Source organism: Phycodurus eques, chromosome 21 (assembly GCF_024500275.1).
Source record: "Phycodurus eques isolate BA_2022a chromosome 21, UOR_Pequ_1.1, whole genome shotgun sequence".
Lineage (NCBI taxonomy): Eukaryota > Metazoa > Chordata > Actinopteri > Syngnathiformes > Syngnathidae > Phycodurus > Phycodurus eques.
The window spans coordinates 14,889,851-14,907,061 of record NC_084545.1 but is presented as its reverse complement, the minus strand read 5'-3'; the positions used below and the strand labels follow the sequence as shown (position 1 = coordinate 14,907,061).

The 17,211-nt window shown below is 43.1% G+C and overlaps 1 protein-coding gene across 8 annotated transcripts in view; it reads left to right on the top strand.

The window, feature by feature from the left end:
* Window positions 1-17,211, top strand: part of phldb2b (pleckstrin homology-like domain, family B, member 2b) — a 41,159-nt gene that overhangs the window by 3,010 nt on the left and 20,938 nt on the right. For 2 of the 8 annotated variants that reach the window (XM_061665858.1, XM_061665855.1), the window contains exons 2-6: window positions 2,724-2,780; window positions 4,293-4,416; window positions 6,115-6,213; window positions 6,506-6,589; window positions 15,056-15,175. In XM_061665858.1, the coding sequence (XP_061521842.1) occupies window positions 2,724-2,780; window positions 4,293-4,416; window positions 6,115-6,213; window positions 6,506-6,589; window positions 15,056-15,175 (484 nt within the window). Of the gene's footprint in view, window positions 1-2,723; window positions 2,781-4,292; window positions 4,417-6,114; window positions 6,214-6,505; window positions 6,590-8,438; window positions 8,794-15,055; window positions 15,176-15,384; window positions 15,642-15,996; window positions 16,386-17,211 lie in introns of those variants that run through there. The other 6 variants (XM_061665856.1, XM_061665862.1, XM_061665861.1 and 3 more) reach the window with 6 other exon arrangements.

The following is a 17,211-nucleotide window of genomic DNA, read 5'->3' as shown; positions in this document are numbered from 1 at the left end:
CATACCACAGTGCTTTGACTCAACTCGAGCGCAACAAGACTGCAAGCGAACATGCCGGCGCCTGCCCAGAGTTGGGAGTTCACCTGGTGCAACAAGAAAGAAAATGTCGCGTGAAGGATGACGGGCGACGAAGAGAACAAAAGGAGAAAGAACAATATCGTCATTCATAAAAGGGTTTCCCTTAAGAACTTTGTGACTTGTGTTGTGTGGTTGCACAACCCAATTCCAAGGAAGTTGCGACGTTGTGTTAAACATCAATAAAAACAGAATACAATGATTTGCAAATCATGTTCAACCTATATTTAATTGAATACACTCTAAAGACAAGATATTTAATGTGTTTTTAGCAAATAATCATGAACTTAGAATTTGATGGCTGCAACACGTTCCAAAAAAGCTGGGACAGGTGGCAATAAAGACGGAGAAAGTTGAGGAATGCTCATCAAACACCTGTTCGGAACATCCCACAGGTGAACAGGCTCATTGGGAACGGGTGGGGGCCATGATTGGGTAGAAAAGGAGCTTCCCTGAATGGCTCACTCATTCACAAGCAAAGATGGGGCGAGGTTCACCTCTTTGTGAACAAGTGCGTGAGAAAATAGCCCAACGGTTTAAGGACAATGTTCCTCAACGTACAATTGCAAGGAATTTAGGGATTTGATCATCTACGGTCCATAATATCAGCAAAAGGTTCAGAGAATCTGGAGAAATCACTGCATGTAAGCGGCAAGGCCGAAAACCGACATTGAATGCCCGTGACCCTCGATCCCCTCCTGCGGCACTGCGTCAAAAACCGACATCGATGTGTAAAGGATATCGCCACATGGGCTCAGGAACACTTCAGAAAACCAATGTCAGTAAATACAGTTCGGCGCTACGTCGGTAAGTGCAACTTGAAACTCTACTATGCGAAGCAAAAGCCATTTATCAACAACACCCAGAAACGCCGCCGGCTTCTCTGGGGCCCGAGCTCATCCAAGATGGACCGATGCAAAGTGGAAAAGTGTTCTGTGTTCCGACAAGTCCACATTTCAAATTGTTTTGGGAAATTGTCGAGGTCGTGTACTCTGGGCCAAAGAGGAAAAGAACCATCCGGACTGTTATGGACGCAAAGTTCAAAAGCCAGCATCTGTGATGGTATGGGGCTGTGTTAGTGCCAACGGCATGGGTCACTTACACATATGTAAAGGCACCATTTATGCTAAAAAGGTACATAGAGGTTTTGGAGAAACATATGCTGCCATCCAAGCAACGTCTTTTTCAGGGACGCCCCTGCTTATTGCAGCAAGACAATGCCAAACCACATTCTGCACGTGTTACAACAGCGTGGCTTTGTAGTAAAAGAGCGCGGGTACGAGACCGGCCTGCCTGCGGTCCAGACCCGTCTCCCATTGAAAACGTGTGGCGCATTATGAAGCGTAAAATGCGACAACGGAGACCCCGGACTGTTGAACGGCTGAAGCTGTACATCGAGCAAGAATTGGAAAGAATTCCACCGACAAAGCTTCAACAATTCGTGTCCGCAGTTCCAAAACATTTATTGAATGTTGTTCAAAGAAAAGGTGATGTAACACAGTGGCAAACATGAGCCTGTCCCAGCTTTTTGGGAACCGGTTGCAGCCAGTTCATGATTAGTTACTAAAAACATAAAATGTTATCAGTTTGAACATTAAATATCTTGTCTTTGTAGTGTATTCAATTAAATATAGGTTGAACATGACTTGCAAATCAATGTATTCTGTTTTTATTTATGTTTAACACAACGTCCCAACTTCATTGGAATCGGGGGGTTGTACATGCTATGTACATGACATCATCCACCGTTTGCTTTGTCTACAGAGATCAAAAGCGGAATGCGGTGCCTATACTCTTCATTTCAACAAAAGGAGCTGATGTGTGACTTTATCTATGCACGTTTATGTATTATGCATGTGGGTTCAAGGGGTGAGTGGGTTTGTGTATATGAAAAGGCAATGAGGGTGTTAAAGCAGCACAGGAAACCGCAGAGAGGAAGTTGGCGATGAATTCGGGGAAGTGGTTTGGAGGCGACTTCGATTTGCTTTTCCGAAACCGGTGTTCAGCCGTGCTAGTGAAACTGTTGGAGAAATGAAGGGAAGGAGGGAAATAAACACTCACAAATCAGCGTTTATATTAAAGGGCTCATGTAGGATTGCAAGGTGAAAGAAGAGAGAAAAGGAAGATGAGGGTTAAGTTTTCCCCATGCTCTAATCATCCCTGTCTCATCGTTATTAATCAAAGTTCCAATCCACAAGCTCTAAAATAAAAGCTCCATTTTTTTTTCTTCAGTCTGTAGTCATGAAACATTTCTCGAAGCTCCGTCCACTGCGCTACGCGTTTGCGAACGCATGTGTATTTTGACGTGTGTTTGTTTCGCTCTTAAGTGGGATTTTCCCCTCGGAACACTTTCACTCCAAAACGTTTCTCTCGTGTGCCAGCTGAGCATGCGAAGCACGGCTGTTTTAAAAGCTCCCTTATGTGGAGCTACTATATATACCGTTTGTAGTCATGTGCACATATTTACAGTGTTGTGTCATCATTATTTCTCATCATCTCTCATTATCCTTTGCGTAAATACAGTGGAATCCTGTATGCCCTGTGCATGGCAGATGCCACTCGAATACCCCGCCCACACATTTGACCCTTTTGACGAAAATGTGTGTGAGGTCCGACCTCATTCGACCTTCTCTCAATCTCTGTTGCAGGACTCTGAGATGATGTCCCAACCTGAGTCAGATCAGATCCCTCCGGTTGAACACGAGGTGAACGACATTATGCATGCGCTTTAAATTTCCTCACAGTGTCCAAATGCCCTGACTTTGTGTCCTGATGTCCACTCGGTGTCCAAATGTCCTTTACTTTAACAGGCCTTTGAACATAGCTTGATACTCTGGCATGGGATGGGGCCCTTATTCATTTTCATTGTTTTAACGTCGTCCTCGTTTTGTTGTTTCTAAATGATATGTTAAGTCATCTTATGTTTATTCACTCATTCATTCATTTCCCATTATCCTCACTCGGGTTGCCTATCCCAGCTATCTTCGGGCGAGAGGCGGCGGGGTACACCCTGAACTGGTTGCCGGCCAATCGCAGGGCACATATAAACAAGCAACCGTTTACACTCGCATTCACACCCACGTGCTAACCAATCGTACACCGTGCCGTACGTTTTATGTTTAGAGATGAGTATTTCACGATTTCTATTCCATTATCTAATGCTAATCGATCCGATTCATTATCGATTCTCTTATTGAGTCTCATTGGGTGGGGGAATGAAATTGATGTCATTATCGTGATATGTATTATGACGTGATGAGACAAGATACTGTCGATATTTCTGCATAGTGTGTGACATCGGTTCTTGAAGTGGCCAGTGTAACAGCCTCCGAGATGCTAACGCAGCAGCAGTCGCCTCCTAAACATGTCATCCTCGCAACACACAAGAATAATCGATCTACGCTCGATCCAGCTCCAGCTGTTACACTATTGTAACAGTTGGATTTCACATTGGTTTATCGGTTACAGTATGCCCGCCCGGCGGGTGAGGCACAAGCATGAGGTAATTAAAAAAAAGTGACTCGTTGTGTTACCATCACAGATGCTGGCTTTTGAACTTGGCGTCCAGAACAGTCCGGATGGTTCTTTTCCTCTTTGGCCCGGAGGGCACGACGTTCACAATTTCCGAAAACAATTTGAAATGTTGGCTCGTCGGACCACAGGACACTTTTCCACTTTGCGTCGGTCCACCTTAGATGTGCTCGGGCCCAGAGAAGCCGGCGGCGCTTCTGGGTGTCGTCGATAAATGGCTTTTGCTTCGCATAGTAGAGTTTCAAGTTGCACTTACGGACGTAGCGCCGAACTGCATTTACTGACATTGGTTTTCCGAAGTGTTCCTGAGCCCACGTGGTGATATCCTTTACGCGTTGATGTCGGTTTTTGATGCAGTGCCCTTAGCCTGTTCACCTGTGGGATGTTCCGAACAGGTGTTTGATGAGCATTCCTCAACTTTCTCCGTCATTTTTGCCACCTGTCCCAGCTTTTTTTGGAACGTGTTGCAGCCATCAAATTCTAAGTTCATGATTATTTGCTAAAAACGATCAAGTTTGTCACTTTGAACATTAAATATCTTGTCTTTGTAGTGTATTCGATTAAATATAGGTTGAACAGGATTTACAAATCATTGTATTCTGTTTCTATTTATGCTTAACACAACGTGCCAACTTCATTGAAATTGGGCTTGTACAATTTACTTTTGCAATTGTGATTGTTTGCAGTCTGCACCTCTGGATCTGATTGACACAGGGAAGGGTCTCAAGGTCCAAACGGCCACACCTCATCTGGTTAGCCTGGGCAGTGGAAGACTGAGTGTGGCCATTACCTTGCTGCCACTAAAAAACGGTAACGCACGAGGCAATGTTAAGTGGTAGAGTCACTTACTCCGAATTGTTGGATTGGACTTTTTGATCCAGTTGGTGCTTCTAACTAAGCTTCACGAATTCTGCTTGTGGTTTGCACGAAAAGAACAAAAAAATGCAATTATGTCTTCGGGTCGCAAGTTCTTTTGGAACAGCTGATGGCTACAATAGCATTTAGCGTCTAGCAATTACTCACAGGACAGTAGTGGATCATTCCCAAGTACAGTAGTTTTCGTTGGTTGTCTACTGCCCTCTGCGGTATATGTATCTATGTATATGTATATATATATATATATATATATATATATATATATATATATATATATATATAGAGAGAGAGAGAGAGAGAGAGAGAGAGAGAGAGAGAGAGAGAGAGAGAGAGAGAGAGAGAGAGAGAGAGAGAGAGAGAGAGAGAGAGAGAGATAGATACATATACCTTTTCCCAAAAAATTTAATATAATGCAAAGGTTTATTTCCATAATTCCGTTTGAAAAGTTAAACGTTCGGAGATGCAATTGGCTGGCGACCAGTTCAGGGTGTATTCCGCCTCTCGCCCGAAGATAGCCGGGATAGGCTCCAGCGAGCCCGCTTCCCTAGTGAGGAGAAGCGGAACGGAAGATGAATGAATGAATGAATGAATGAATGAATAAAGTACAAAGTAAAGCAGAGGTTAGCAACTCCTGCACTGGACATTGCACCCCAAACCATGACTGACTGGATATTTCCCACTGGATCTCAACCGGCTTGGGTTCTGTCCTTCACCCATCTTCCTGCAAACCCTTGAACCATTGATTCCAGAATGAAAGGCGCACTTTACTTTCATCGGAAAAGAGGACCATGGACCACTGGCCAACAGTCCAGTCCTTCTTCTCCTTGGCCAAGTTGAGACGCTTCCTATGTCGGGCTCAGGCTCAGAAGTGCCTTGACCCAAGGAACCCTACAGTTGTAGCCCATTTTCGGATACGTCCGAATGTGCTGGTTTTTGAAGCTTTGACTCCCGCCTCATTCCACTCTGATAATCTGCTGAAGCCCACGCTCATCTCTTTTGCTGCTGCATCTTCTCCTGCCACATTTTGTCCTTCCACTCGACTTTCCATTGATACGCTTGGACGCGGCACTGTGTGAACAGCAAGCCTCCTTCGCGATGAACTTTTGTGGCTTACCCATCCTATGGAGGGTATCAATGATGGTCTTCAGGCCAGCTGTCAAATCTGCAGTCTTCCTCGTATTGAACCCAACTGACACAATTGAGCCAAACTGAAGCAATTAAATGACATTTGGGGAAACCCGTGCGGGTGCTTTGAGTTTAGTAGATGATTAGTGTCTGACACTCAGTTTAAAAACATTAATGGCCTGCAAGATTTGGGCTGATTTCTCCACAGTATTCCAATTTTTTGAATTCCTGATTTTGTGGATTTTACGAGCACGGAAGCCTAAATTATGTTAAAATAAACAAATAAATACTGACATTGTTTAAATTATGGGCCCTGAATCTAGAACCTATGAACGTTTAACTTTTTGAACGGAATTATGAAAATCAATCAACTTTTCCATGATATTCTATTTTTTTTTTTTTTTTTGGAAAGGGTCTGTATATCCATCCATCCATCCATTTTCTGTAGCGCTTACCGTCACGAGTACAGTATATATTTAACTGACTAACTAACTGCTTATCGCCAAGGCGTGACCCGCATCGGGCGAGAAGATGCCCCGATCCCTCAAGATATCGCCATCCAGGGCCCTGGAATCGAGGCGGAACACTGCCTCATCTTCAATGAAGGTTATTTTTGCTTGACTTTCCCTGAGTGACTTCTGATTCTTGTGTGTCTTGAAACAATCCATTTTTAGAAACTGATAAATAACAGGGAAATCGGATAGTTGAAGAATGAGTTATGGTATTGGACTACAACTATTAAGACTGATTCATGCTGTCTCTGTGACAAATATGGCAATGTGACTTCCTCTGTTGTCAGTATCCAGTACATAGCAGTTCAAAGAGTGTATGAACGTTTCAAAACATATTTAGCGATATGCTGTAATGGTGTGTTTACTAATGGCAATGCCCTCTTCAGGCGGTGTTGTTACCCTGGACCCCTGTGGTCACCTGTGCAGCCTGGACGGAGTGCAGGTCACGGTGCCCGCGCCACTCACACAGGGTAAGATCTGCCGATCTGACTTAAGCCGAAATTTTAAAGAAAAGAAGAAATTGTGATAGATACAATGGAAGCTTCAAGGAAAAAAATGCCTCAAAGGTATCATTTAAATTTGAACCACAGTTTTTTTTTTTTTTTTTTCAAACGTGTCGAATAAATCCAACAATCACGTGTGACGTCGCAAAACAATGTCAGCAAATCTCGTCAAACTACAGCTGACTGCTTTTGGATGACTTTTTGTTGTTTTTCATGATCCCAACACATCAACACAGCGGTGATGGCGACTAGGGAAAGTGTGATGAGAACCATAGAAGAGGAAAGGTCACTTATTTGGCCATAGGAATGGGACGGACTACTCAAGACAATATGAACAGTACAATTAAGCAGGAGTACCCGGAAAGGACACACGCAAGCACGGGGAGAAAATGCGCTCCGCACTGGAAGGCCGGAGCCAAACCGCAAACCTCAGAGCAGATGTTCTCATTGTATTTGGAGGTCCCACTTTATTGCCCCCTGCTGGACGATAATGCAAAGAGCGGAGAAATCGTGGATGCGTGTGCGTGCGTGCGTGTCTGTGTGTGTGTGTCGGGGGAGGGCATCTGTGTTTTTTGTTTTCCTGCATTCCTGCCCGTGTGAGCGTGATTTATACGTGCATGAATTCCTGTAGTTTGTACGCTCCATATATCTTTGCGAGCGCGCGTGAGTGCAAGTGAGGATGTTCTCATGTACTTTATGTTGATTACAGCACTTCGCATGACGTACCTCTGGTTTGGCTTCATTCGTAATCGTTTGGAACCAACTCGTCCAATGACTCACGTGTTCCAGCAACTGGAGAGCATCCAGTCTGCCACAAGTCAGAGATATCTGCGACTAGCTCTTCCACTTTTCCTGAACTTGTAGGCCATCTGTACTTAAGTTGTTTTGCTTTGGGTCTAATATGTTAGTGTGTCATTTTTTTATTTGTTTTTTTTTTTCGGGGGGGGGGGGGGGGTAAATATTAACAAGCCTATCTGTTTTCTCACTGTGCCTGTCTGATTCAAATATTGACATTGTTTTTGCAATGTCTACATCAGGGAGTATTGTGAAAAAGGAGGCATGTTGAAAACAAAGGCTGTTGTTTTTGTAAAAATTAGGGAGAATGAGAGAAAACATAGTTCAGCGGCCAATGGCTGTGAATGCTTGTGTTGAGCACATGCACAAACACACCCAGGTAGACAGTTTGGAGGTGTTGAGGAAGTGACACGTTCCGTATTTTGGATTCTGGAGCTCGACCTGGATTAGCTTCAGTGGAAGATGTATCGGAACAGTGGGAAGGTACTTGAAAACTTGTGGTGTGCTCATGCCGCTTCAACCAAAACAACAAAATCATCATGTCACGCAAAACTACAAATTAGAAACTAACTCTAAAAAATATCACTTCCACAAAACATACTACCATACATACTACTTTTAAACTATGTCTATATACTACGATATATTTGTATGAATATCTGTTGTGGCTGCGGATTTTATTTAAGATTATATTGGATGGAGCAAGTTAAAATAGTGGAAAGATTTGAAATAGCAGAAAGCCTTTTGTGGGTGAATGCATAGAATTTTTATTTTTTTTCCTCATTTCAAAAATCAATGTTAGTATGTATTTGGTGGAATCCACGTAAATAGTCTCCAAAGGCCGATAAAGAGTAGCGTTGAAGTGCAGTACATCAAAGAAAAGGGAAGGGAGACAGACAAAAGAAGTAAAGAAGCATCGCCGGGGGGGCGGGGCTAGAAATGCCTCAGAGCAACCTCCGAACGTACCAACTACAAACCGATGCGGTGTTGTATTACCGGTCCTTGTGTGCATTGACGAACGTCGCTCGTTCCTCTTCTTTCCTCTTTCTATACACTTTCAAGTGTTGAAAAATCATTTGGACCGTTTTCCAAAGACGGCGTTCGCTCAAATCCGCGTCGTGCACCCCCCTTTTGCCAAGGTGGTTGGTGCGGTCCACAGCTGGATGTCAATCTGGGAACTTTCTTCATCGTCATCGTCATCATCATCATCATTCTATGGCTGAGGAAAGCAAGCGGCAGCGACGTGAACTCTCAAGAGGGAGCATAATCATCTCGTTGTGCAGTCTCCCGATATAAATGTCTTGGCATACTTCGCTCGCTGCGAAAAGCCAAAAGGAAGACATTTACTTCTGTCGTCACTGAATGGGACTCAAAAGGTGAGTGGCGGGTTTTGATGACGTGTTAGCCACTCGTTCATATATAGCATCATATGCAATAGCAGTAGAACGTGTGTCCATCCGTCTGTATTCATTCCGATGTTGCTCGGGTGCTCTTGCATGTTTTGTTGTTCTCACCAGCATGTGGCGTGCGGTTCCAAAAAGAGCTCACCTTGCACCCGCTCGCCGACACGTCCGTCGTGCAGCTCAAATATTGCCCTTTCTTTCATGACCGATAAGGACCTCGGCTTTTCTCTCAGCACACATGGCCGTTTGTGCTCCGTGTGACCATCTGTTGAGCCTTTTTTGTGATGAATTCGCTCCTTTGGACAGCCAGAAGAATTGAGGTCGCTTACTAGCTGATGACATTGATTTTCTTTTTCTTGGATAATAATTGATGGCCTGCGATTGACCCTCCTTGTAATTGTCCCATCTGTCTACATGGGTCACTGGAAACATTGCCACTGCAACTTACTCGCTTCCCAGGGCTTTAGTTTTTATATTTTGCGAGGGCGTGTGACTCATTCTCACCTCCAGTCAAATGGTCAAAATGTCCAATGGCACCTTTTTTGGCTATCCGTGACAATAACCTTGGATGTGCCTTGTGGGTTAGGGGGTTACTTTTCCTTGGAAGTTAACATGCATGTGTGTGTGTGTGTCACAGACACACGCATGCCCCAGGCTGTGAAGACTCAGCTTTTAGGTTACCTAATGCTTGATAACAAACCCTGCTTCATTGTCATGACTGTTATTGTGGTCCCAAATCCCCCCCTCCACCCAATACTGTGTATCAGGGCTGTTACTCAATTTTTGAACAGCATGCAACATTTGCATCGTTATCTTTGTATTGAATTGACGCGCTTATCTAGTGGACTATTCCCTCTTGGCCAGCCCTCCCATTGTGTCGTGTTGGATGATGGATTGATGCTTTCTGGATAAGATGTGGATATCTCTTCAGCGCGCGTGCGTGCGTGTGTGTGTGTGTGTGTGTGTGTGTGAGAGAGAGACCGACTGACCCAATCAACACCGACCCCGTTGAGAAAGACCAGTCTGTCGTTTTATGATGTTACTGCCCCCGCTTGTGTGCCCCAGAGAGCCTTAATGTGGTTTTGAGGCCAATTTACACTCCCAATGGGAACCCATTGGGGTGTGTGGTTGGAGGAGGAGAGGGGGGGGGGGGGCATCTTTGTCTTGAATGAATACATTTACTTCATTCAGTTCCATGTTGCAACCTGATACTGCTGTATTTTACGAAGCCATCAAAAAACCAGATCATTCACTACTGTTTTATGGCTGTTTTGTTTTCTGTAAATGAATTGCAGTAACAGAGAGTATTAGGGCCAGACTGAAAAGAGAGGGAAAAAAGTCAATTGACATTGAAGAAAAAAACTCTAGAGATCAGCAGCTGGTGTCTTTCTCTGGAGACCTGCTAAATATTAACTGGGTGATAGATCAGAAATAACTTAAATCTGACAAAAGTAATAATACATTTAAAAAAAAAAGAGAAAATGAACCAATGAAAATCACACTTGTTTTCAATTGTGGTTCAACAGAATTATTTATAACTCATGAAACAGGCCTTGACAAAAAAATGATGGTACCCCTAGAAAAGATTAAAAATCATTTGATCATAGGGACATATTCAAACAAGCTGTGTCATCTAATACAGGTCTCTTCAAACTTGTAATCAGTCAGTTGGCCTGGTTGACAAGTAGTCACTGTGCTGTTTGGTGACATGGTGCATACTATATTAAATATAGATCAGAGGAAGCAAATGAAAGTGTTGTCTCAGGAGATTAGAAAGAGAATTTCCAAGCAGAAATGGTAGCCATCCTTCGTGGACGTGGCCGCAGGGGGGAAATTGATGACTAATTGAAGGGACGGATAATACGAATTGTAGCAAAAGAGGTCAGAACAACCTCCAAAGAAATTAAAGGTGAACTCCAAGGTCAAGGACTCAAGGTACATCACTATCAGATCACACCATCTGTTGTTGTTTGAGCCAAAGTGGACGACATAGGAATTGACAAAGGAGAACACCACTGTTGAAAATAAATCATAAAAAAAGCGAGACTGGAATTTGTCACACTGCATGCTGACAAGAAGCAACACTTCTGGAATGTCCTGTGGACAAAACAGGAACTTTTTGGCATGGCACATCAGCTTTGTGTTCACAAATGAAAAAAAGAACACTGTCCCTACCGTGAAATACGGAGGAGGGTCTGTTATGTTCTGGGGCAGCTTTACTTCTTCTGGCCCAGGGTGTCTTGAATCTGTGAAATCTCAAGACTATCCAATGTATTGTTGAGAGAAATGTGCTGCCCAGTGTCAGAAAGCTTGGTCTCAGTCGCAGGTCATGGGTCTTACAACAGGAAAATATCTAAGGACAAAACATTGTACTATTCTGAAGTGGCCTTCTTTGAGCCCTGATCTAAGTCCTATTGAACGTGTGTGGAAAGAGCTGAGAAAGGACCCTTCAAACCTGAGACTACTGGAGCAGTTTGCTCCAGAGTGGGCATAAATACCTACTGAGAGGAGCAGAAGTCTCACTGAAAATTGTTTGATTGCAGTCATTGCCTCAAAATGTTAAGGGTACCATTGTTTTTGTTGAGGCCTGCTTCATGTTTTTTTTATTTGTATTTTTTTAAGTAATTCTGATGAACAACAATTCAAAAGCAATGTCTGATTTTCATGAAATTTTAATGTCTTATTATTTTTATCGACTTCGTTATTTCTGTGACCGCTGTGGTTTTTTTTTTTTTTTTTTTTTTTTTTTAATTAACAGAGGTGGACCAACAATTTTATCTACGTGTGTAAGTGCTCAGTCCCTGTTTTTTTTGGGGGGTTTTCTTTTTAAAAGAAAATTCCACAAAGATGGCGGCCTCTTGGCACATTACTATTTTCAGTGTGGCCCAAATACTCCTTCATACAAGTGTGACCCATTCGCAGTTCATGTCATTTCTTCTAAGCAAATGTTTAACATGAGGTCGGCGTAATTGGTTTATTCTTCATTCTAACCCGTTGGTCTCAATTTGGCTGCATCTGCGCTGATGTTAACCAAATAGAGAAACAGTTTAGAGTTTCCTCTCCTATAACATTGTGGTAACATTGTAATTTAGTACATCGAGTGCTAAAGAAATGGACTCGGACTCGACAAGAGACTGCTCCTGCAGCTGCATCCTCAAAGACTCTGAGGTTGGACTTTGTAGATGGCGAGCTTTAAATGATCTTATAAAGGTCTTTACACACTATTGCCGAGTCAAACTATTCTTCAACATGGGAGGCAATTTTCCAGTAAACAACAAATAAGATTTTTAATGACATTTTGTGTGATTAGCAGTGGTTTTGTGTATTAAAAAAAACTGTGTGGTGTTAATGACTACAAATGTTTCCATGTAAAAATAATGTAATTGCTTGCAGGGGAAAGAATTAATTATTCAAGAGAGAGCAAAATCATGAATTGTCATGTTCTTTTATTTGATTCTTAGGAAGATGCGAGTGGAGTGATTGCCTCATTGTGAACAAATGAGGCAACGCGTGCACTTTAAAGGACGGCACATGGCAAGGTTTATTGAGAGTCGGAAATTAGAATTTTACAAGAGCAGATTGCGAGCGAGCTGTGCACGCACATGCCTGTGTGTTTGCTCGAATGCTCAATACTGGGGGGCTCCTGTGAGTCACGGCGTGCGACGCTCATGTCTGGCTATTCCAAACACATGTTAGATCTTGTTCACAATAGAGGTCTCTTCTCAGAGATCACCATCTTTTTGAAGGGATGCCACTTCCTCACAGTGTGCATGCAACACTCTTAAGAGTGTTTACATAAGTGATGCATTTTCAACAGCCCAGATGTGCAGACTCAACATTTCGTGTGTGGCCGCACCGCCTTGCGTTGAGGAATTACATTTTGGAGGTGCAAAGGGGCACTTTTTGGCACTCAGCGATGGCCGTGACGTATTACACTACTACGTACTTCAAATTAGGTTGCTAAAGCTACTGATAGCACCTAAAACTGCACAGAGAGACGATAGGAGAGTTTGATTTTTTTACTATTTTTTTTTTTTTCTCCAACATTCAATTTTTTATTATTTTTTTTTCCCCCCCCCATTTGTCCTTTGACGATCCGCCTCCCGCCTCAGAGGTTTGCTATGACTTCAGGTCCAAGGAATCTGCTACACAGTAACTGCAATGGAGTTACTCGGTTGGATGACTTTTCTCTCTTTAGATACCCTGGTTTTATGACAAAATTTTGTTCCACTTATTTTAGGGGTCTTCGCACATTTTAACTGAAAACTGATTTTAAAATAAATACATACAAATGTTTCTTTTAAAGGCATACATTTAAAACCGGTCTCCGTGTGAAGGTTTTTGAAAATGACTCTGTACAGCGCTGTTGGGGTGTCTGTGCTGTGTCAAAAATAGTCAAATTTAAAAATGCATATACAGTGCTGTTTACTGACGCAATACAGTATATTCAAAAGACGTGCTTCGATAACACCCAGGAGCTAATTTAAAGCAGTTGCTGCCTAGTGTTTCTTGCCATCTCTTTGCCCCAGCAGGCATAATTACAGTTATGGATCGTATTGCTGAATTTGACGTCCTTACTTGAGATGGATCAAAATCCTCACCAAAAAAAACGTTTTGCTGTTCTGCTCCTTGGCAAAGCCTTGTGTGATTTGTTTGATGTGTGATAGCAGACCAAACTGTGCGCCTCGTTCGGGAAGACTGAGCTGTTGTCTTTGTCACCCCAAACACTTGTCAGCTCCAATATTCTGGTGTGTCTACAAGGAGGACAGCAATGATGGCAAGCAATTCAGTGGCATGACAAGCTGAAATATCAATATTTCCTTGTCACAGCCACTAGCAGGCATATTTGTATGGTGTCTATAATATGTTGTGATAGTCCTTGATTCATTAATTTCTCTGGCATTCCAGCTATGTGATTACTAGACTTTACACCGATTTTATCGAGCTGATCGGTATTGCCCGATGTGTAGCATTGTTATGCTGATCGGCTTTAATGTCATAATTCGCCGACGTCGCCGCGTGCACAGTATATTTGCATCCAAAAGCTACTTAATTTTTAGCGTTTTAGCGTTGTGACGGCCAATGCAGTTTTATATATATATTTTTTATTTTTTATTTTTTATTTATTTTATTTATTTATTTATTTTTTTAAACGTCAGCGGTGTGGGACAGACACGTCATGCCCGGATCAAACCAAGACAAATTTGCTCTTTCGAGGTTGCGCTGTCAGACTACTGCAATAAAATGTTGTATTCCGATACCACCGCATCCCGTTTTTTACGATCATTGGGCTTTATCTTGTCAACTCAAATGCGACCGGATACCCTCGTTACCGTGGCGACGACAAGAAGAGTGGAGCGAGCCGACTGTACGATAAGGCCAAATGGGGGAAAACGTGTGTTGGTGGTCTCCGGTGCTCAGGACAGGACGTTCGTTTAAGGCTTGCTTGAGGCATGTTCACGTACTTTGAATACGATACGGCTCGCAAGCAGGCAATAAAATGTTATGTAGCCTAGCAAGCTAGCGGTAGCACGAACGCTTGGACGTAAACATGCCGCTGTTCTGTCGAATCACGCTCTAAAGTTTCTCACGGCACACCAACAAACACAAATGTCACAAAAAGTGGAGACGTTAAGTACTGTATTTACTTCCTGCCATCTAATAGAAGACCATTCATTTGTTCTGTCTGTCACTATGCCTCCCTGGCATAAATAGAGGAACAAAGATGTATTATTGATTGTAAATATACATTTTTGATCAATTAAGTACACAAGTATATACAGTTAATGAACAGGTAGTTTAAATAGACACATTCCTCCATCTTGTGATCGGTTATCGTTTTTTTAAACTCGCTGATCGGTAAAATCCTGATCGTGTAAAGCCTAGTGATTGCAATGAATCTGTTGTGGAACTTTGTAGTTGTTGCGTCACTGTCATCTTTGTCAGACTGTCAGGAGGGAACTTTACCCTCTGTCCTTTCTCTTGCGAAGTGTTTGGACAGCTGTGGCCGCTTGTGTGCATTACCGAGGTTGTGACCCTGACATCTTGTTTAATACCTGGTCCTCTCAGCCTAATTGATGGCCAGAGCAAACATTGTGGTCTGGAATGGCTGCTAGGGCAAAAGCTTGCCAGCAAATAGTCCTGCACAAATGCTATATTCCACTCTTTTGCGTCCACGTCATGTATAATCATTGTGTCACTACCTCTAATTGTACCGTGTGTGTTCTTTCCTCAGGTTATTCCCTGTGTCTTGGTAAGTCCTACTTCTTTCGGTTCAACCATCCCGAGGAGGCGAGCAGAATGAAGAGCATGCTTCCTCAAAAAAGCCCCGTGTCCGCCCTAGCCTACAATACAGGTACACAGAAACAGTCATGCAGTCTCTTCCTGCCCTCGCACTTGATACGTGTCACTTTTTTCTTTGTTTCTCCCCTTTTTTTTTTTTTTTTTTTTTTTTTTTTTTATGTTGCCACATATAATCTTTTGTTAGCCCCCTTCTCATCTATTTCAACTCTTCTTCACTTTCGAACATCTGCCTCCACACAAAACCCCAACCCGCCTACAAGCTTACATTGTCATCAGCCACGTCGGTGTGTGAGATTTGGCATCGAGTGGGCGTGGCAGATATGCTGAACGGCAGGGAGGGGGTCAAGTCGATGGAGGTTCACACTCGTATATTGTTCCAAAATACACACTCTCATCGTCAAGCATGCTTAAATTTAAAACACACTGGAATGTTTTGGTCATGTCTTGCCCTCTTGTTTCCATGGGGATACAGCTGGACACCACTGTCTTCTGCGTGATTGATGGAGCTGTGAGGAAGTGTACGTGCCTGCGTGTACTACGTGTACTGTCGAGCCTTAAATCTTAACCCTTTCACATTCAACGCAAAAAACAGATTTAAAAATGTTTTCGTGCTTAATTCTCAACCACAATTTGGACGGTTTTATTAAAAGGACTACTGAGGAAACTCCCTCGAATTTGCAAATCGGCCAAATTTCGATCTAGAAAGCGCTTTGACCTGTATTGCTGAATGCGGAAGTTGGCACTACACATATCCTATTTTTGTTTAAAATAGCTTTATTATACAACAGTTAGCTTATATCTTGTATTTGATTGTTTCCTATGGTGACTTAAGCATAATCTTCTTCTCCTTTTCCTTTGGGCTTGTCCCTTTAGGGGTCGCCACAGCGCGTCATCCTTTTCCATGTCAGCCCATCTCCTGCATCCTCCTCTCGATCACCAACTGCCCTCATGTCTTCCCTCACGACATCCATCGACCTTCTCTTTGGTCTTCCTCTCGCTCTCTTGCCTGGCAGCTCCATCCTCATCATCCTTCTACCAATATACTCACGATTTCTCCTCTGGACGTGTCCAAAGCATCAAAGTCTGCAGTGGGCCCGACCCCGCCTCTCAATTGATTGGGTGGTGTCCTCAGCCTCGGCCTCCAGCAATTACAGGAGACTTCTGTCAGTCATTGTGCATGCAAAACTGTGTCAATTCACTTGCATGTGTCCGCAGACACACCCCCGTGGGGCCACTCACTTATTGCGACAAATAACTCATGGGTATGCGAATTGCTTTGGTATCCCCTCTCTCACACTCTGGCCCTGTAGATGTTTATAATTTACATAGCTCCTGCCACCACACTTCAGTTGTACAGCCGGGTTTCACGACCCTTGTCCTGCATGCTTCCCTTCCTGTCCTTGTCCTGTCCTCCCCTCACTGGGTGTAGCACTATTGCCCCATTCAACACTTATATCTAATCTGCCATTGCTCTAGGTATATCATTATTTACTTCCCTCACCTTGTGTAAAGTTAGTGCTTTGTCTTTTGTTGTCTTCTTTTCTCACTCCCATATAGAAACCTTGTTCTGTTTGACTGATCGACTCTGATTCTCACTAAATATCCATTAAAATACTACGAAACCACAGAGGCAGCTTAAAAACGCCACTGTGACACAGTAAAACTGTTCCGGCATAAAAGGGATGCATATCCTCTTTTCTGCTTGACCTAAAAGCCGAACAGGATTTTAAAGAGAGGAAAAAAATGTAGAACCGGATTGTGTTTCACCTTTTGCTGTATTATGACAAGCCTAAAATCTTCACCTTCATTCTATTGCCTGCCAAAACTCACAACTAAAGCGATTGCTCTCACACAAAGGAAGAGGGAGAAGAAAGGAGAGTTGACGCACGCCAGACCTACAATATAAATCTGCCCATTTATGGACACACAAAACGTAACACTGTGTGCGCGCGTGTGTTGTAAGATCTCATGATGCCTTTCATTTTCCGCCACATTGCTCTCCACCACGCAAGGTTTGACATTGTCACAGCCTTGATGGAATGGTAGTCACCAGGACAGCAATACTCAACGAAAGAGCCCATTCCCGTT